Here is a 23,206-nt window from a genome sequence, read left to right as displayed (position 1 = left end):
TGATATGACGTTTTTATCTGCTTTGTTTTCCATTTTGTAAGGAGGATTGGAATCATAATCACTATTCAAACTATAGTTGTATTTTCTTCTTATTATCTAAATTAGTCCACCCTATTTTTTTTTTATAATTTTAATTTTTAAGGTATTAAAACAAGGTTTAATGCCTGATGTCATTAGAAAGCACGATATTGGTTGGCTGAGTTATCACAATGGATGTGCTAAAGAATATCCCTTTGACACAATATTTATGTCATTCATAAATTCTACCTCAATCTGAAATTTTTTAAATATATATATCTGTCATTATATTAATATTATAAAAATGTATCTGTTTATTAAAAAACTGAAACGAGCTCTAGTGGTAAAGGTGAGATAGAAGCCCCCGGTCACCGGTAAGGATGCAAACCTCAGACCCTTTTGATCTGTAAAAGGATAATGATAAAAATAAATATAAGTGTTTGCTTTATTTTCAAAAGTAATTTTTAATTTTTAATTGAAAAGCATGTGTGGGATTTTATCTTGGTAATATGTAGATTCCTTGCATTATGAAGATACTTTGGTAAGTAAGAATAATGGTGCTCCACGTTTACTTTTATGATAGACATAAATTATCTCAATTATATAATAAATTCAAATTATTTGAAAAATAAAAAACGAACCATACAAAGAAAATAATTGAAGAATAGGTATTATTTTGTATATCCATAAATTTATACCATGAATATGGGACAGTTCATTACTTTTTAAAAGGTCAACGTACATATTTGCTAAGAAAGTTTTTACTTAAGGGTATCAGGCACACGAAAAATTTTTTTAAGAGTAAATTTGACATAAAAGTTTAAAATTATCATAGCAATATTTTTCTCATCATTAAAAATATTAATAGTCACTATCATTATTTTAATAATCAATATTAATTTTTTTTAATGGTACAGAGTGATATTGTTGTGATTTTAAACTTTCGAAACAAATTTATACCAAAGTCCAAAACAAGCTTTTGAATACCCAACACTATAAGTTAAAACTTTTTGAACAAATTTTTGCCTTAGCTTTTTTTTTTTTAAAGATAATACCAATAATCTCTTAACAGTAACAACAATAATAATTGCATCCACCTTGCTGTCCAAATAACGAGGATCTCAATTCCCGCTTAATGTTGGCCTTTCCTGAGTTGGGAAATATTTATATATATGTGATTTCTTAATTTAGGGATTTAAATGAGGATATAGGTCCATCTTTTAAAGATCGGGACTCCATCACCATTAAATTATCTGGGTCTAATTCGTGTTGATGAAAACAAATTATAGCACTTCTCTCAATTTATAGAACAAAATAACATCATTTTATTATTGCATAAAGCTTAAGATAATTCACAGGTCTGTTTTTTATATTAACTTTGACAAATTGTATTATTCATATTTCATGAATTATATTATTCTTTTTCATCATTCTTCTGCCTCCATTTATTACACGTGGAATGAATGGAGGATGTAAAATAAATAAATAAATTACCGCAGCTTCCGAATGGGTAAATGTCAAATGTCACAACCTTATCCTTTGTAAATGGATGTAGCTTTCCTTGTCCTCTCTTTTTGAGAAGAAAATTTTTTTTAAAAAAAAAACTTGCATATATTGATGTTTTTTTCTGCCAGCGAATATATATGCTATTCGACACCTTATTATAATTAAATTAAATGTTTTAGCCGGAGCTATCATTCATCACCCTTTTTTTTTCCTAATTAACATATTTCAATAATTAATTTACATTATTTTGTAATTATAAATAGCATGACTTATACATTAAGCCAAGAGTCAATACACATCTATCCATCTATTTAAAACTTTTTTTAAAAAAAAAACTCAACAGGGGATTAACCGCTGTTATAAAATTAAATTAAATTTTTGAGACATAGCTGTCATTTATCCTATTCTTTTTAATTAACACATCACATGTGTCGGTAACTAATTTGCATTATTCATAAATTATAAATGGTATGACTTGCATGTTAGCCAACTTTACTTTTCCACACAATAACTTTGCTTTTTTAATGAAAGAGATGTGATCTTCATCTTCTTATGACCATGAAATTAGTTAAGGTTTTATTTATAGCTATTCTAATGAATTTTTTCTCAAAATAAAAACAATGGAATTTTTTTTACAAATAACTAATTTTTTTAATCTCTACAAATTAATCATCTATTTTCTATCTTTAAAATCCAAAGGGATACTCTTTATCTAATGATGAGCTGATGAGCCTAATATTACAATCAAGAGACGCATGAGAGGGCAGGATAATCAAGGTATGCTTTAGGAAATCTTTTTTTATTAAGGGTTTTTTTTTAAAAAAAAATTCTCCTTATTAATTATACATGTTAGGAGAATTTTCATTAACAAACTAATTTTTCATGCAAATGATTAAAATGTGTGCTCTAGGAAAACGAACAAATATGTAATTTTTTTATAAATAACTAATTTGACCAATTTTATTAATTTTTACTAATTGGTTACCCAATTTTTATATTGACAATAAGAGTTTTTTTTTTTAGAATTGCTATAAAGTCCTAAGTAAGAGATATAATTATTCAAAAGTTTCAATAATAAAAGAGCAGTTTATAATGATAAGTTTTAAGATAGTAGATCGTAAATGACAACTGTCTTTTTATCACCGAGACTTATTAGTAATTATTATTATTTTTTCCTGGACACTTCAATGTGATTCTCCCGATTCTTTTAATATAATAATCAAAGTGATATTAATAAAGCGTTGCATTTAGAATAAGTGAACGAGATTAACATGACAGCCAGGAGGCGTAGGAGAGAGAAGGAAAATCAAGATGATAATGATGTGTGTGGGTATGTAATAAAGAGAGATTAGGGGATGATTTAACTTGTGATTAGACGTAACAAAGTGAGGATTGGAGGAAATGACAGGGGGAAGGCATTGACCTTCCAAAAGAGATCGGTGAAATGGGGTGCCCTCCCATGAAAGGGGTGGCTTTCACGTGCCCTCGCCCACGTCCTCTACGCTCTCCCCACCTCCCTCCATGTGACTCCCACCCTTTTTTTTTGGTTTCTATCTCTTTGCCGTCTTCTTGGGATTCCTCCCCCCTCAATTTCCCATCACCATCTTGTCATCTTCACCCTGCCTCACTTTTTTTTCACTCTTCGTTAAAAAAAAAAAAAAAAACCTCCCTTTTTACTCTCTTTTTTTCTGATCCAGAATGCAACCCAACTTCTAGTTATCTTACCATTTCTTTTTAGAGTTAGCTTACCAATTTATTCAGACAGTTTTCGTTTAAGAATGTCGGCTATCTGAAAATTTTTTTTCATGCATAAATTTGTCTCGAAAATTTAAAATTATAATAATATTATTTCATACCATTAAAAATTATGTTAACTGTTAAACTTTTAATGATAAGTAGGGATAAAAACAGGTTAGGCTTAGACATGAGCCTTCGAAAGACCTAGCAAACTTGAAATCTTTTTAAAAGCCCACTTAAATTGTAGGCCTTAAAAAAAAACATCATGTTTCAAGCTCTGAAAATCATAAATAGGCTTTAAGCTTACATAAATGTAGAGTTTTGGTGCACTTAGAAACTTACATATTTTAATAGATATTAATAAAATAAGTTCTAAAAAAATAATTAGGTTAGGCCTGTAGACTTTCAGGTCAGGCTTTAAATTTACAAGTTTAGTCTAATTACCTTAAGAGGTTTTTAAATAGGCCTTAAGCCTAGCCTCTTTACTAAACAAGCTAGGTAATACTAGATCCCAGTTAAGCCAAGCGATAGGCCTCTAATAAAGGCTACCCTATTTTCATCCTAATAGTAGAGGGTAATATTGTTATGATTTTAAAATTTTAAAACAATTTATACCAAAAAACTTTTTCGATACCTAGGACACTTAAATAAAAACTTTCGATACAAATTTGCAAATTATCACACAATCAGTTCAAAGGGTTTTGGCAATCTTACCTCATTTATGATTCTAAATGTATAAACTAATTAGGAAGTTGATTTAGTTCTTAATCTAATACCTTAATCTACTTTATCATTTATATTTATCTTTTAAAAAAAACTAATTTATCTACTTTATAAATTGATGCATGATCTAATGTTACATATGGATATTTGAAAGAGATCACGTGGCATCTATCGAAACTAAGTAATTTATTTAATTTTCATAATATCCCCAAATTAATTAAATAAGTAATTACCAAAGAAATATCATATAGTGCTTTTATTATTTTTTCAGTGTTACCATTCTTATGTTTGTTGACAGTTTGAATTTAGAATTTTAATTCCAAAGTGATGATTGATTCTGGTCATTTATTTCATTGAATGGCAAGACATAAATATTTCAACTTTTATACTAATTTATGGAGTTACTTGACTTTTACTTCATTATCATATCAATATATATACACACAAATATAACATGTAATGAGTTTGAACTCTCAATAGAAGATCTAATAACATTGTGAGTTATGGGGAAAAATATAAATATAACGCATAAAATTCCAAGAAACTTTATTATTTATGCACAAAAGATAAGATATAAAAGTTATAAAAAGTTTTATAGTTTATAAGTTATAAATTTTGATAGGACAAAGTTAGAAACACGTTCAAAAAATAGTTATAAGATTACTCATAGATACATAATACACTTATCAAAGACGTTTTTAATATTCACTCCCACTGTAACTTCAAAGACCTGATATTTAAAGAAGCCATAAACCCTTTTAGTAATCAAGACCGCTATTAATAATTTTTTTTAATTATAAGATTCAAATTGGTGTTAAAAATCAAATTCTTTTTCATGGAACTCACCGTCTAGTTAACTTGAAACCAAAATTTCAAACTGAAGAGTACAGTCATATATGATGGCGACAGGGTGAAGAAGCTTGGGATCCAATTAGCAAAGTGAATAATGGGATTATTCATTGCAATTTGCATGCAACTTCTGTGATGTGTGCGTGTGTGTGTGAGTGTGAATGGGAGTGAAAGGAAATGGACTGGTGTGTCATGTTGTGCTTTAATTTACACTATTATTCCATTTTTCACTCTTTCAAATCAGTCCTTTCCCTTTTAGGCTAATCACGTGGGGCTGCATGCCCTCATTTTTAACCCTTTCCCTCCTTTCTTACTTAATGATGCCATTAACTGGCAGGTACACGCATCTCACTAACTTTACCAAATCAATTATTATCATCATTTTATCTTTTAAAAAAATAATTTACAGTGTAATTTTTTCAATTTAATATTTTTTAAAAAAAGTCATGGGGAATTATTACCAGGTCCTAAAGAAGAGATTTTTTTGCCAATCCCAAAGTCCTAAAAAAATAGAATATTTTTGCCAACCCTAAAGAAAAGATTTGGTCATTCGAAAAGCCATTAACAATGAGTGCGTTTTGAAATCATGTTTGTAAGTATTTATAAGCACGTTGAACTTAAATGGAAATAAAACACCTTTCACATGCTTATATCGCATTATATAAATTACGATTGAAAAGCTGTTTATAAGTCATTACAAATAGGCTCAGGAGAATTTAATGACAAGTTATAATAGAATAGCACAGAAAATGACAACAGGATTATGCTGTTCACTTATCGTTGAGATTTTTTGTTAATTAAATTTCATATCATATTAATTATTTTAAAAATTTATTTCAGATATTTCTCGTGCATCCATCCATTGAAGCTACCATCAACACTCAATGCAAGTGGAGGACAAACTGCCGCAATGACATTACTTGGATGAGATGTTTAATTAGTTTAAATATTACATTAATATGTTCGTCTGTGGTTAAATTGATTGTGATTGAACAATATACTCTATACAATTAAGGGCGTCAAATATATAATAATGAAATATTAATTACAAGAATTTATTGACAATTATATTGGAAATATTTTTGGATAATTATCTAGCCAAAATATGGGGAAGATTAATTTTGCCGATATGGAGAATCTTAATTAATTATTAGGGATATATATCCATGAAAATCGAAATTAATCAATGTAATGACGAGCACGCATTTGAGTTTGCATTATGGATCACAAAATCTGAAATGATTGAACATCAATATATATGAATTATTTTTGTTAATTAGACAACTGACAACGAAATTAATGGGTGATGGGAAACAAAAGAAGATAGTTAGAATAGGAGGCTTTGAGAAAAAGGATCGAACATATATAGTGTTGTCATTTCAAATCATTAATGCGCGCACACACATCATTTATAAATCTATAAAATAAACATCCAACATAATTAACCTTATATTTCTTGTTACAACTCACAAGCAGCCTCACAAAAAAATTAATGGAAAATAATGATCAACTTAATCGTCAAATTTACCATATAAAATTTACTAGTTACTATACGAATGAAGATGAAAACCTCATTTTGCCAGCCCCAAAAAAAAAAATAGAGGTTAATTTGATAAACATATGCTAAATTTATTTATAATTAAAAGAAACATGAGATTTCGTAATAATTTGGCAATTACATTTTTCATATTTAATGCTTATTTAGATTGATTTATAAGTAGTTTTTTAACATGATTTATAGAATATGAAATAAGTACGTGAAAAGAGTTTTATTTCTGTTTTGTATAAATTTATTTAAAAATCTGTCTTAAACAGAAGTCCAAGCAGGCTTTTTTTGGAATGGTGGCGTGAGAGGGTTTTCTGATTAGGAAATAACAAAATGAAAGGGAAAAGAGATAACACGAAGTTTGAGGCCAGGTGGGTAATAATAAGTTGTACGAAAATAAAAGAGGGCAGGTTTTGAGTCAAAGCATTTGTACGTACACCTTCTGTTCTCTGTCACCCGAATGCGACTAATATCGCATCTCCTTCGGTTAGAATATTAACAATGAAAATTTTATTTTGATACTGTGTAGTTTCTAAATATAAAATCTTATACTGCTTTCAGTTCTTATTATAAGAGTCAGTTAACTAATTTGAGGAGATTAAAGAAGTAAGTTGAATTAGTTATTTGTTCTAAATAAATGTTGTCTTTCCTAAAATATCTTTATTAATCAGTGTATTGACTAGAACTATCATTGTTATAAGGGTTACTTTAGAAAAAAGTATATAAATATGAGAGACAGAGTGGATTAGGATCTCATATTTAGGACCAAAATAAAAGTCAAACAAGATATTATATTAAGAACCGGAGATAGTATTAGTGTATATAAAAATCTTATATTTAAGACTAAGTAATTCAATAAGCAAGTGGTAATTTATCACAAAAATGGAATCCGGTGAATTATATAAGGACAAATTCTTTTTTTTTGGGCCAAAAATCATATAAGAACAATTAAACAACTAATTTTTACCGCTTATGTACGAAATCTTGAATTTAAAAACGTGTGAGTGCACAAATCAACTTTAGGGGAGTTACCTCAGTGAGGCTTGAAAATGCTCAAATCTAATCTAATCTAATTAAATAGTGATAAATATGAATACTCTAATTCAAAACTTCATTTAAGAATATTCCATTATCCCCGGCATGACTTAATTCCCATTATTTTTAGTAATGTTATTGCTTTGTTAAGTATATTAGTGATGTTTTAAATTTGTTGTTCGCAAAAACAATTATTTGTTAATATTTTATATCATATGTTTATCTGGGAACGTATATGAGGAATGAAGTCACGGAATATTCTTACCATAAAAATAACAATAACATCAAAAATAGGATAATAAATAATGTATCATGTATGATGATATTATTACACATAGAAAAGGTATCCTGGGACCATTAACGGAAAAGTCAGGTGGAAATTACTTATTCTATTAAATAAAATTCATGATATCAATTGGCAGTCTTGCATAATACTACTTTCGATCTCAATATAAGATCTCATTTGTAATCTATAAACAAAGTCTTATCATTAGGATCGGGAGTAATAATTGGAATTATTTGTGGCCAAGTTCAAGGTCAAAAAATAATTAAAACTAATTTATTTCTACAAATAAAATCTTATAATAATTGGAATTATTTGCGGCCAAGTTCGAGGTCACAGAACAATTAAAATTATTTATTTATCATTTTTATATTTATACCCTTCTTTACCATATTGGATTCACTTACATTAATATCGTGCATCGTACTTTCAGTTTTCATATTTTTATTTGCCTAAATCACAGAAAACTTGCGACAAAAGGCCCCCAAAAAATGTCAAATTTGTGTAGATAATTGAGAACAGAATACGTGTCCGTAGATTTGTTGGCAAAAAAAAAAAAAAACGTGTCCGTAGATGCCATGATCCTTGGGACCACAGCCAGCAAGTGGTATAAAATAAATAAAAGGGAAAAAGTACAAAGGGTCATTAATGAGATTTTGGTCATCTTCTGCTTTTCCAGTTAGAAGGCTAAGGGGTGAAAGACTGCTTTGTGGCCGCCCCTCCCAACTCACAACGTCACTCCGGTGGACCTTTTTGCCCATGGAAATCAAATGCTCTTCCCATTTATAATATAAGTTATTTTTTATATAAAAAAATAGTAGCTGATTCATTTAATTTGTCTCAAATTGAAAGTAATTAAATGAAGAGAAGAAAATAATGTAAATATTTATTTCTACACACTTGCACAAATAAGAATAATTAAATAAAGTCTCACCTTCATGAAATTGATGGGAGTCACTAACTATAGTTGGGTTAAATGAAATAAAATGCCCAATTATTCTACAATAAGGTTATGAATTCAAATTTTGTGAAAAAAATTATATAAAATAATTTCTTTTAATTAGACTTGACAATGGTAATAATACTTGAAGTACCCTTTAAAGTATTTTGTTGATTAGTGACACTTCACTTAGTAAGAGGCAGTGGTTTATTTTGCTGCATGTGTACGAAGGCTTAGAAAGACTTGCCCGGATTACACGTATGCGTATTTGTTGCGTTAGTGGCTGTTATAAGCCAATGAGAGATTGTGTGTGTTTGAGGCGGATGGGAGGGACAAGTGTGAACAAAAAAAATTAAAAGAAAGTTAAAAAAAACATAAAAATAGTTTTTTCTCGCTATTCTTAGGAGGGTAAAACTGATATGTATGATTCTATTTGGTATTTAATATTGAAAATGAGGAATAAAGACGCGGATTGTAGCTGAAAAAATCATTAAAAAAAAATCTTTAGCATACATAAGGAAGTACTTGTTGCCTGGGACTAGGAGGTGTTTGGATAGAAACCAAACCATGGTTTCATAAGTGTTTTTACGGATTACGAAGTAAATATGTGGAGGAGGTTATCTCGTTTTGCGGAAAAGTGCTTCTGAAACCGCGGTTTTAAAAATGTCAAACACCTCCTAGGTAATCCCATAGAAGTAGGTTGGAAAACTCTACTTCCTCTTGTGGTATTTCTCAATCCCACATATATAGGTTTATCTAATCTCATATAATAAGCAATATCTCATACTAAATACTATTTTCTCACTCTCAGTCATAATCTCAATCCCTCATTTTAATGCTTCATACCAAATAGTATCTATATCCTAACATAGTAAGGATAACTTGGGTCTCTTTCTAGAGAGAGAGAGAGGATGACATAAGTTTCTACATACCAAAAAATTAGGAATGTTTTTGATCCTCGAGCAAGCATTGTATACAGTAAAGATGGTTGAATGTATCTCTTTTGTTGATTAATTAATGAAATCTCATTAGTATTTATTCTTATGCTTAACACACCTAAGGCACCGCTGGCACTTAAAAAAACATACCTAAAGCACCGAAAATCTAGTTTAAGATTTAAAAAAATATTGCTTGATTGGTCCACAGTTCTATTGATTCACGTATGGAATGACTGGTGTTTGTTCTCTGTGTGTGTCTCATACCGATTTGTCCCAATCTTCTTTTTTTATCCTTTTGCTGATAAAAAAGGATTTGTTGTTAGTTTTGATTTTAAGCAAACGGTGACACCCATCTTCCCCATTTGCGTGTTTCTCATGGATCGTGGCTTGTCTGGTCTTCCTTGTTCCTTTTTAAAATTAGAAATGACGTCGCATGACCTACACATGACTTAATTATTATCAATTCAATATTTAAAAAATAATAATAAATTTTGACTTGGTGTAACTTAATCCCCATAAATTTCACTCAATTGAAACTTTATTCTTCAATTTTAACTCGCTGTAATTCTATTTATAATTTTAACAATTTAAAATTTTAATTCTTAAATTTTATGAAATAAATAATTTTATTTCTTTAATATGAGACAAATATTTTAAGCAGTTAAATTATATAGAAAATGATTTGCATTGAGTCAAAGCTCAATAATCAAATTATAAGCAAGTCAAAGATATATGAAATCAATTGTATTAAATTAAAATTTAGGGATTGAATCACACCTGTATCAAGAGTTTAAGAAGAAAAGATTAATTTTTCCTCTCTTTTTATATGTATCAATCATCAAAGGGAAATTGTTACTCCCTCCGTTCCTTATTATAAGAGATATTTGATGCTTATGGCATGTTCCTATATATAAGAGACACTTAAAAGTTGTCTCTATTTTTTTGTGTTGATTTTCTATTTTACCCACATTTATTGTCTCCAACTCACACTCTCTCTCCCTCCCATGTCTTTTTCTTTTAATAATTTACTTGTTTTCTCTCTTGCTCTCTCCTTATTAATGAGGGCATTTTTGGAAAAAAAATTCTACTTTTTATACATTGATTGTTTTGAATTAATTTGAACTGTTTTTTTATCAACGTAATTCGGTTATTCGTCTCTTATAATAAGAAACGGATGGAATATTATTTTATGGATTTTTTATGGATACATATACGCCATACATCATATAATGGGCATATCATAATTGCGACTGCGAATATGTATTTGTCCAAATTTTGACAGTAAAATATGATTTTTTTTTTTGTGGTTAGGTTTTGAATTTTTAGGTCGTGACAAAAAAAATCCTGAATGTTAAATTTATAATATAATTTTTTAAAGTGGCGACTGGCACTAAATGGCATTAGCAAGAGCCACACCTTTAGCATCAGACAAGAAGATTCATTAATCAATATCACTTATCCCTACCTTTTAAAGACCACCGCAGCACACAATATCAAAAGCATGATCATGAAGTCCATGAATCCATTTGTTTATTCATAACTAAATCAATAATTTTTAATTTTTATTTGATATTTAATTATTTTTTGTCTTCATTAAATTCTTTAATTTTTTGCTATTAACATCATTAGTTCCTGTAATTTTGCTCTGTTAGCATCATTAATTTCTGTTTACGAGCTAACGGTACTAACAGGGTAAAATTAAACGATTTAGTCAAAAGATAAAAACATATAAGTAATTGAATGAATTTTTATATTTTAAAAATTTATACAATTTACCCCCATAATAAGGGGGAAAAAAAACTCCCAAGAATTCATCCGTGGATCAATTCCTTAATAGCAGTATAAGAGCTAGTTGACTAATTTGAGTAGATTAAAAAAACTAGTTAAGTTAGTTATTTGTTATAAATAGATGTTGTTTTTCCTAAAATATCCTTGCTAATCAATGGTATTAGTTAAAACTGTCATTATTACAAGGATTATCTTGCAAAAATATATATGAAAGACAAAGTGAATTGAAATTTTATATTTAATATTAAAATGTAAGTTAAACAAGCTCTTATACTAAAGAGTGATAGTAGTACTTATTTATGAGATCTTGACAATGAAATTCAAATTTGCATAATACCACCTTTAGTTTTTAATATAAGATATTGTTTGACTTTTATTTTGATTTTAAATATAAGCCCATAATCCACTTTGTCTCTCATATTTACATATTTTTTTCCAAGGTAGTCTTTCTAACAATGGTAGTTTTAGTCAATACACTTGATTAGTAAGGATATTTTAGGAAAGACAATACATATTTATTATAAATAACTAGCTTAACTTTTTTTAATCTTTTTAAATTAGTCAACTAATTTTTATAATTAGGACCGAAGGCAGTAATTTTTTAATTAGACTGACCTTTATTGTCTATATTTATATCCAAGGAAACAATGCGAAAACGACGAGAAAAGAGCTTGGGTATCTTCGGAAAAAATAATATGAAACGAAGACTGCCGATACAAACAACGTCAAAAACGAAACAGCGTTTGCTTAACGTAATTTGCAACTGCAGTTATAAAGAAATTAATTATAAATTGGCGTGCCACCTTCCAATTCCATATTGGACTTAGTAATTAATTATTTCTCATTATCATAACTAGAAAACCCATTTGGTGTGCCAAAGGGCGACCTAAACGCACAATGACTCCAATTCTTTATGTTGTGGGACTATCAAATTCAACATTTTCATGTACTTTTTTTATCATCTATTTTTTTTTATTGTATTTTGAAAAGCACATGTTTATTTACAAGTATCTTGGAATTTTAAAATTTCAAACCATTTTGGTTTATTATACTTTAATAATATATTACTTCCTGTCCTAATTATAAGATTTCATTTATAGACTATAAATAGTGTCTATAAAGATATTATTTAATTAGGACTAGAGGTAGCAATTGATAATATTTAAAAATTAAATGACAACATATTTTTTTAGTCATTTTTAATATGGGATTTTGAAATTTTAAAGATAGTTTTTTGAAAATTTCTCCCTATTTATTTATATATAAGTTTTATTTTTTAAGTGTCATAAAAGTACCACTCATCTTCTTTCATGCTAAAATATCTCATTAGTAATGATTACATATCAATTTTCAATCCAATAAAAAATAACAATACTAAAGAGTGAATGGTTCGGCCCTATTACTTTATTATTGAATTAATTTTCTTAAAAAAAGTTAGTTGTTTTAACGTATAATTAAATGTATAACTTTACATCATGTTTTTTGGCGAAACTTTACAAAGTGTAAAGTTTTAGAATTAAAAAAGGGTGTGCAGTTGGAGATTAAAGAAAATTCATGATTCTGCTGGTCAAAAAAAAAAAGAAGAAAATTCATGATTCCCCTCTTGGGTTATCACAACTATCAAACGATTTTTTTTTGTCTATTGTTTTTTTTTAATGACATTCGTCTGTCGTTTTTTAATCATCAAGATGCGCATGTACATGTATTTATTAAAATCATGATATGCTCTTTACCAAAAAAAAAACCTGATCTAGAAGTTAATTATAAAATATATTGTGGGTTTGATTATATGGGAAAAATTAATTACGAGATTTCTATAATTTCACCTCATTTTTTATTTAATTTTTATAGTATTTTTTTATCATGTACTTATGTTTTTACATGATTTTAATCACTTGTCTATATTTTTTAATCAAGTCTTTATACTTTCAATTATTTCAATGAAAAGTAGCTTTTTTTTTTTTTTTTTTATGTATTCGGATATTAAATAGTTTTTTACATAAACTCTGTTTATAAAGACTTGACATAAAAGCTACAATGTACCTATATTATTCACTTAGATATTAAGTACTTCGTAGCCATGGCTTTTTTTTTTTTTGGATTAATTCGTCATATGTAGTTATGATTTTTCTCCTAAATAGTAATGACTTTTTTAAATGAAAAAAATGGAAAATCTAAGATAAATCTCATGGTGCTTTTTTGAACGTTTCACAAAGATCAAAAAGATTGTTTATATATGAAAAAATTATTTGAAATGTGATGACTTATCAATTTCAAGACTAATTATTTATTTAGGAAAACTTAGAAAGACAATCACACGTGCGTGTGGGTGAAGTACAGGAGCTTAGAATTAATGTTATGATGAATTTTTTGAAAACAAACAGTTGTATTATTCATACCTTTTCATTTTTTAAGCATGTTTTTTATTTAATTCTTTTTCTTGTTTTGTTTATTAAAAAGAGGAAAAAAGCGGGAACAAAGAGCAGCATGAAAATACAAAGCATGTACTTACCAAAATATGCAAATAAATAACTAAGCTTCATGTATGCATAAAATTAACATAATCAAATTATGTGGTTTACATATAATTTTATTTAAAAATTTGAATTATATGTAAATGATATTTTAATTATTAAAAAATTTGTAATAAAAGTTATTATCAACTGTTCATAATTGAAATTTGTATAGACAGGCTTTTTACTGTTAATTAATTCTCTATTTGGCCAATAAAATTTAAGAAAATTATTTATATATATACTTACTAAAGTTTAGAAGTAATTATCTACATGACATTATTATTATTATTTTGAGCAAAATGCATGAAATTATTATTAATGTGTCATATTTTGCTATCAAAACAATGGGCTAATTGGGTGATAGATGAGTTATTTGTACAAATTGAAAATTCTAAATAATTTTATTAATATTAAACTTTAAAGATATAAAGAGAGAATATGTGGATAAAAGGAAGCACAGAAGGAAGAATATGATTAAGGTGGAAGGAATATCTTTATGAGTTGTTGCACATCAAAGTCTGAGGAATCATCAAAATTTGTGGCTCCACGTAGGGTTCTTCTCCTTTAATTTGCACTCACTCATTTTTATTTTATTTTATTTTATTTCTTGTGTGAATAAGTATTTCCCAAACTTAATAATATTTGCAGACTCATATATTAATTTCAATATATGTAAGGGAGATCACCAACATTATTTATGACTTGTGCCCCTCACATACCTATCATCTTATCTTCTTCTTAACTTTCTGTATTGGAAGAGTCATTCTTTTGAGCTTCTAATTAGGGCTTGGCCTTCATCTCACTTTTATTTAACTTTTCTTTTTGGAAGGGTCAAATTTTAAAGATAAAAGTCTTTGATTCGAAAATACCATGCAAGGTTATATTGTTCCCATAATATACTTGTTTTGAGTTGTATTTTTATTGGAATTAAAACAAAATGACTCAAGATTTACATGCTTAATACATAAATCAAAGTGCGAGGAAATTAATAACTGAGCTAATATTTATCTTAATTTTTTAAATATTTTTTACTACCTTTATTATAATTATTTTATTAAACAAATAATTATTATTTTATGCACATAAAACATGTAGAATATTGATATGCTGAAATTGACTGAGATTTATTTCTCAAACTCTCAATATATAAAGCATACCTAATTGTCATGTTATGCATCAACAAGAAGAAAAAGCAAATCAAAATATCGTAAATGTATCAATATATAAATTTCATAGCATAAAATCTTTAAAAGGATTATATTATTTATAAGTTAGACATAATGAGACTTATATTATATTAAACTTCACGTAAAATATGAGAACCCATCTTTTTATCTTAACTGGGTTGTTTGAGTTTCAAATTAATTTAATGATCATGGGACCATGATTTAATTAAAGTAAATAATAATTGTGGTAGGAGCTTGTATATAATTTTTGTAAAATAATAATTTAAGCAATCATTTGAGTTTAAAAGAAAATAAAATTATAGCACTTATGAGACTTATGTATTATTATTCCCCAAAAAAGCCAACTTTAAAAAACTATAATATGTACCACTCATGGTTGCAAGCTTGAAACAACAGAGTCCCAACTTTGTTCTTTTGTCTCCAATAATTGGCAATTTAATTCACAAAGTAACTTAATCAACATCAACATATATTCCTATCCCTTCAATTCCAACAAACATGACCACAACTATTTATTATGTTCTCCTGATATTAAACAAAATTCTGAATTATTACATTTTCTTCACTAAAAGCACTTAAACACCTTTAACCCAAAAAGAATTCCTTTAAACTCTTAGAAAAATTGTCCCATTTTCACTTCCTCATCTTGTTCCTTTGAAACTCATGGCTGCTTTCATCCATGGCCACAATTTCCGGCCCCGGCGGTGGTCCGGCATGGCCCGGCACCCCAACAGCCCTACCACACGACGATGAAGGCGCATTGACACATAATTTGGAGCATTTAAGGTCATTTTCGCTTCACTTACAGGCATGTCTAGTTAATACAAAGCCAAAGAAAATTAATTAAGGTACCATAAAGTCTTTAAGTCTAGACAAAATGTCAAACATCATATACACAGCAAACATGAAGTACAATAACAAAACTTCCTCCGTGAACAAAAACTGAAGTTATTAATATTATTATTATTGTCATTATTGTAATTATTATTTTTTATTTTTGTTATTATTAATATTATTATTTTTTAAAATTTCATGCGGTCCAAATGTTTTCCCAAGAAGACAAAGCATGCATGGCCTTACCCAGGCTGTCTCATAACTCATCAAATGAGTCAGATTCCATTGTTTTCTAAATTATTTACCTAATCTGAAAGTACGGTCCTCCGACAAGAAAATCCATGTCTCATTTCAACAGTGGAGGCAAAAAACATTTTTTTAATACTTTTTTTTTAAAATATTATAATTGATAAAAATTATTTGAAACATTAGATTCTGATCCAGCATCTCTAATTGTTGTTAGCTAGGGGGTATGGAAATTAAAGGTTGTTTCTTTATTTGGAGATGGGGTGGCAGAAATATGTTTATTTTTGGAATATTTAATGGGGAGGGAAAAAAACAAAAGATTGAATTTTTTAAAAGATGGATTTGATTTGGGAAATTAGTTCTTTAATTTTTTTATTAATTTTCTAATGATATTAAAAAAAATTATCTTGGGAACATAAATGCATTAAATATAAGGGTCAATGAACCTTCTTAGCTGTTTCACTGCAAAATTAAATGTTACATTCACATGCAACAATACAGCTAGGGTTATTTGTCCTTTTATCTTCAGTTTGGCCTCAAATCAAGCTCTTTACTTTCAAAATTTAGGATAGACGTTGCTGTGTACTGTTAAATTGAACTTAAAAAAATAAAAAAAATTCTTATTTATTTTCTTCAGTATATTCTACTAGTTGGGTTGACTTTGAAACATGGATTAAATAGTAAGTTTCACAATGTAAAGTGGTGTCATATGAGAATATCATGGGATCCCCTTTTTTTTTTTTTCAGATTCTTTTTTGTTTAGTGGTCATGACACCCTGAGAGGTATTGTTTTGCCTTTTTTTTTTTTGCCCCTTTAATTTTTGACATACCAATTCTTACTGAACGCTACAGTAAGGTGAACAAAGTATCAAAACATTCCAACCAATTTCTTTTGGCACCTTCTCTCTTCTATGAAGTATGTAGGGTTAGTTTAAAAAATAAAAAGAAAAAGGGAAGTACACGTAAAATGACTTCATTTTTTTGGTTATAAAGAGGGCTAAGCCCGAAAGAAAAACTAAGATAAAAAAACCAAGGGGAAGTTAATCCCAAAACACTAGCTACCGTGAAATGACTTTCATATCTAATTGAAGAATGCCAAACATAAAATGTAGAACCGAATGATATAGGCCCGATAAATACAGGGCCACTCTCAGTTGAAAGCAAAGCCCAAAAACCAATGGATTCTGAGATCTGTATTGCTAGGTCTGAAAAAATGAGTTTTTTTCTTGGAGCTGGGAAAAAATGAGTTGTTAAATGTGTATTATATATATAGATATAGATATATAAATTTATTTTAATGAGTATCTTGAGTGTAACCTGTAAGAGTTCATGAGGGGGGTCTCATTTGTGAGTTATTTATATGAATCAATGTCATTTGAAATTTTATCTCCAAACTAATGCGGATCCTGTACCTTACATGCACTCTACGAAATAATTTACTTTGTCATAATTTGTGAAAAGTATGATTTATTGACAATTTTTTCATATATTATAGACTGATGGTGTTTGGTATAGGATATAATATGAAATAAATAAAATAAAAAGTTTATGAACATCTTTTATACTGTTAAATAAAAAGGTAAAAATATAACTTTTGTTTAATATTAACATTAAAAATATAAAAAATTTATGTTTTGATTTTCATGCGATAAAAGAATCTCTGATGCGTCCAACCATCATGTCTTCGTATTTTTTTGTTTTGTTTTGATAAAAAGGCATCATGTCTCTGTATTCGGAAAAAGAGGAGTATGAGTAATGTCATTATGTGAGTCCCTTGTGAATACGCCTCATCTCATCTTTCTTTCTCTAGATTTCAAAAGAGATGAACTTCATGGGTGAGGATCTGGTTTTAACCAGAAAGGGGGAGGGGGGGGGGGATTCGCGTGAGATACAGAGCATATTCCCACTTACCAAAAAAGAAAGGAAAAACGCAAATTCCACAATTAATGCCATTCACCACACAAAGCATATAGAACTTGAAAGTTAATGTCCACAATCTTTTCGAAACAAAGCAGGATTACACAAAAGGACTGCTTCTATCAACATGTGATTTTGATTGTTTCTAACATAAAATCAAAATATGCCCTAAATTTGCCAATATGCAATCCACCACCACTATTCAAGAGCTGAAGGTAAGAACAACAAGTTATGTAGCTTTAAGGGAGAAAAAAAATGAATACACATTTTCTTTCACATGCTTTCCTTGTCCCTTGTGGGTTTCATTTATCCCCAACCTTAACTACGCCAAAACCTTTCTTTCTTGTCGGCTTTATTCAAACTCATTAGCTAGAAGGAAGAAGTAAAATAATAGTACAATAAACTAAGTCTCAACATTTACTGCTAGCAAGAGGAATGGTCACACAGCTGAAAGGCATGGAATGCCCCAACTTTTAGTAGGTATAACCCTTCACAAACATTCCTTTCTTGGCTTCCTCACTTTCACCCTCAGCAGAGTATCTTCCAAGTTGAGCAAGGGAGTTTGCTTTTGCACGCACCAAAAGAGCCTTCTGTGCGGCTTCTACGTTCTGCGGCTGCCCTTGCCATGTCTTAAGTACTGTGTTCTGCAGTGCACGTGCATACGAGAAGGAAACATGCCATGGGTTGGGACTTTGGTTCATTGCGTTAAGATTTAGTGTTGCCTCCACTTCAGATTGCCCACCGGACAAAAACTGAAAAGAAAATCAGAACATATTTACATGGTTCTGTTAAAAGTAATTTCTAGTTCAAATCTCTAAATTAAATACTCCAATGACAAAAAGATGACAATCATTCATTGTAAATTCCGACTGTTGATATGAGCAATCCAGATCATTTGAGAACTGCTTCATCCTTAATGAAAGAAGAAATGCAGACTATTCAGATTGAAGTGATGATTTTCCGGCCAAAAACGGGAGAATCCTGACTATGAAGCTAGTATCATCATAGTTTGCTTGCCAAAATAAATATCCCTAAACTTATAACCATCATAGCCAGCTAGAATCAAGAATAAAATAGAAACATTTGTAATGAGTGATTTAGGACTCTAGATTCTCGTAACCTGAGGAAGAGATTTGTGCAGAAGGAAGATAATATTTCGCTTTTTGTTTTTTTCTTTCCAAAACACTGGAGAAGGTTTAATAGCCGTACCATGATTCCAGGGACTGCAGGTGGAACTCTTCTTTTGAGCATTGTGAGTGTATGTTTAGCGATGGTTTCTGGGGAAGCCTTTTCCTTGTGTTCAGCTCCAGGAGTCACCATGCTAGGTTTGAGCAATATTCCCTCAAACACAACATTGTTTTCAGCCAAGTAGAAGAAAACTTCGGCCCAAACCTTCTCTGCTACTTCCAGTGTCCTTTCAATTGGGTGGTCGCCATCAAGAAGGATTTCAGGCTCTACAATTGGAACAAGACCATTGTCCTGCATTGGCAATAAAACACACAAGTCATTCATATAATTCATACAAGCAGACAAAAACATGTCAAGTAAATTGACAATAATAAAATGATATATATGTTCATCACTGACTATATCATTTTGAATTACAGATCATTCAAATAAGGTGATAGAGCTTGAATAGGGTTCAAGCATTTTGAATTATAGATCATTCAAAGGTGATATTCAAGACACTCTGCAGCAAAACCCTGCCAGGGGAAAACAGTAAAGAAGAATGATGCATATATACTAACCTCAAGCATCAAACATAAAATTTAACCATCTAGGAAGAATCTTACCGTCAACATTTAGAAGTATGAAGAAGGAAAGAAATCTCAAAGTCTTAGAAATTAAAGTTTCACACAATCAGGGCAATCTCAAGACCTCAAATTTTGCCAGTCTCACATCCCCCCAGGCTCCCAACAAAGTGGGGAGACTTTTTTTCACCGCTTACATTCACTCATCTTAAGCCTCAGCAAGATGCATGAAAAACAATAACTTCCGTCAAAATGAATAAAGTAATTTTGAAACAACCCAATCACGAATTATCTTGTACTTGAGGGGGGAAAAAATCTCGTCCTTTTAATAGCATGGTGACATAGTCAAAAAGAAGACCACGAATGGCCTTCAGTTCAGCCCATTCAACTGAAAGAACCTCCCACAAATCAAGAACAAAATACCAGCAGCCAAAAAAGGTTCTTATGTGAATGAATACCTGAGAGATGGCAGCATATCGTGCAAGTCCCCAGGCAGCTTCTTTGACAGCTAATGCAGAAGGACCACTAGGAATGCTAACAACTGTTCGCCTGTGTAAACCAAAACAAACCATCATGCACACTCAAATTTGATACGCCTACTTCAGTAAAATTTCATAAACATAATAAAAAATTAAGAATGTTTAAAATTTTAAAAGGAGTAGTGAATGACTTACCACTTTGCAAATCGAGCACCTTGCTTATAGTACTCAGCAGATCTTGAAGCCAATCCATCTAAACCTTGGCACCAAGATTCATTGTTAGACCCTGGTAGCGGGACCAGACCCTGAAATGCACAAGTCAGCAATATAATTACTAAATCAGTAATCAACTGGAGCAGAGTTCGTGTTCTAGATATTAAAATCAAAGAATTAGTCAAGGCGAACGTATATGCCATACCTTGTCAACCTTGATGCCAGGTACAATCCTCTCCTCACGTAGACAATCCACAAACTTCTTTCCATCTGTAGTTGACTGGTAAAGGGTCTCTTCAAATAGAATAGCACCAGAAATGTATTCACCAAGGCCAGGAGTGGTCAGCAAAAGCTGCCTATAGGCTTGGCGATTGGTTTCAGTGTTGTCCAATCCAATAGATGCTAACCTCTTACCACAGGTTGCATTTGACTCATCAATAGCCAGGATTCCACGACCAGGGGATGCAATAGATTTCTATACAGTCAAGGAAGAAAACATAGTCAGGAAATTGGAAATGTTCATTGGTCAAGCTCTGCAATTGCTGTTCTAATAACATAGACTAAAATCTAGATCTACGCAAAAGCAAAACCATCTTCCAGGAAAGATTGAAGCTTTCCATTCTATCAATCATACATTACCAGATCCAATAACGACAACAATAGAATAGCATGCTAAGCATAAAATTAATAGGTTGTTGAACAAATTCAAAACTAGTCACTGAGGTTAGCCGAAGATTTAAATCAAGTATGTTGGTCCTTAACGTCGGAGACAAACTCTCAGTCCCTCAAACCACATTAAGCTAATATGGTTTAACATCCAACTAGTAGTCAAAAGAACACGTAGCAAACAGTTACACACTTGAAAAGAGAAAAAACGTGAAAAAGAACCAAGAATTTTTTTTTATTAAAAAAAAACTAGTATTAAGGGATGCGAGAAGCATCACACACAAGCTTCAATTTAAGATACAAGGGAAAAAACAATAGAACTAAAAGACATCAATCTTTCTCTTCTTAAATTGAAGAGGCATGAAAAACATGTTAAAAATTGATCCAAACACGTTGAATTCAACGACAATATTTGATCAGAACAGAAGAAAATGGACCGGCCCCGAAACAACGCGAGCAAGATCATCAACAACAACAACAACAAGAAGCATACCAAATACCACAAAATCCCGAAGCTTAATTCAACAATCCAAAATCAGAAGAAGTAGAAGGAGGGTGAAGAGGGAACCAACGGCGGTCTGGATGAGTTGGTCGGTGTAGGAGGCGCGGATCGGGACGGAGGCACGACGAGTAGCCAAGCGAATGGAGGATCCCGGGCGGGAAGAGAAGGATGAGGGCTGGCCGATCCACTGTGAGGAGAGAGAGTTGAGGTTAGCGAAAGTGGCGGAGGCCATAGCGTCGAGAAAGGAGACACAGAGGTGGAAGAGGAAGCGAGAGTGAGTGTGTAGGTTGAGATTTTGCGAAGATTTCTGGGAGGCTAATACTAATGGGAAGAGTTAAGAGAACAACGCTGTCGCGGGTTTGTTTGTTTCCTCGGGCACTCCGCAGACGAAAATTGAGGCTGTAATAAGACAATGAACATGCGGCAATACCAAACAACAAACAGTGCCTTAGATCAAAATGACCATCTTGTCCATCCTTCAGTTTGTCTTCTTTTTGATCCTGCTATCTTTTTCACATCTCCAGGTTCTGCTGTCATGAATAGACGCAAATTAGAGAGATCCTGTCGTACAACAAACACTAAATGCCGAACGATTTATGAGTTGAGAAAATGACAAAAAAAATCATGAAATATTTGTAATTCAAATATTGTTAAAATGTGTTAAAATATGGCAATGAATCTTAATTTAGAAATTAATTTTTAAGATTTTTATTTGTCATTCTCCCTTATAAGCCTCTGATCCATGATTTTATTTCTAATTAATTTAAAATACTTTTAATTAAGCACATGTCTTTTTAGTTGTGAATTGTGATAAGAAAAAAAATGTAGGAGCTCTTTTTAGATATATTAGAAGCCAAAAGTTCTTTTTAATACTAAAATACTTCACTTTAATATCGTTGATTTTTGCCAAAAAACATTTCTTCTTATTCTTCTTCTTTTCTCTAACATACCATCCTCTCCTATTTTATATGCTCATTTTGATGATTAAGGCGAAATGATTGAGAGTATAATAATAATAATCATAGAGGAGAAAGATGGAGGAAAAAACAGAGGAGAAGAAGGGGTATTTTCGTCCACTGGGATGTTTTTGGTGTGGGTAGGTAGACTGTGCACGGGGCCGGTGGGCCCAAGCGATGCCACCCAATATCAATTGACCAGCCCTCACATTTGGACTCTCCCAGGTGGCACCCCCACCTACCCACGCGGCCACCCGCGCAGCCAAACTCAATAGTCAATGTCACCAGAGAGCGCCCTGTTAGTAAGGGGGATCGGGGTTTATTTTTCGTAATACAATGAATTAAGTTTGAATCATTGCTAGAGAAGATATCACATTTAAAAAGCTAGATAAAATCAAACTATAATTTAGAGAATAGCTTTTAAAAAAATAATTTTTGAGAATAGATTTTGAAAGAATAGATTTCATGAAAAAGTAATTTTGATAAAATAAAAGTATTTAGATAGTTATTATCAGAAGCACTTTTCATATATATAAATTACTAAAAAAAGTATATGTTAATATGATAATTACATAA

General features: G+C 30.4%; 1 protein-coding gene across 1 annotated transcript; it reads right to left on the bottom strand.

Moving 5' to 3' along the window:
• Nucleotides 1–18,116: 18,116 nt before the first annotated feature.
• LOC114738142 (fructose-bisphosphate aldolase 3, chloroplastic-like) lies at nucleotides 18,117–22,017 on the bottom strand. Its single transcript, XM_028926157.1, has 6 exons — nucleotides 21,745–22,017; nucleotides 20,712–20,981; nucleotides 20,489–20,598; nucleotides 20,273–20,363; nucleotides 19,273–19,542; nucleotides 18,117–18,815 (listed from the first exon to the last, which is right to left on the bottom strand). Exons 1-6 carry the CDS (start codon nucleotides 21,904–21,906, stop codon nucleotides 18,537–18,539), a joined length of 1,182 nt encoding a protein of 393 aa, XP_028781990.1. The 5' UTR covers nucleotides 21,907–22,017; the 3' UTR covers nucleotides 18,117–18,536.
• Between the last annotated feature and the right edge of the window lie 1,189 nt (nucleotides 22,018–23,206).

This window comes from Neltuma alba, unplaced genomic scaffold (genome assembly GCF_004799145.2).
Source record: "Neltuma alba isolate B1F8T4 unplaced genomic scaffold, ASM479914v2 tig00013543_pilon, whole genome shotgun sequence".
Classification (NCBI taxonomy): Eukaryota; Viridiplantae; Streptophyta; class Magnoliopsida; order Fabales; family Fabaceae; genus Neltuma; species Neltuma alba.
This window is presented reverse-complemented; position numbering and strand designations above follow the sequence as displayed.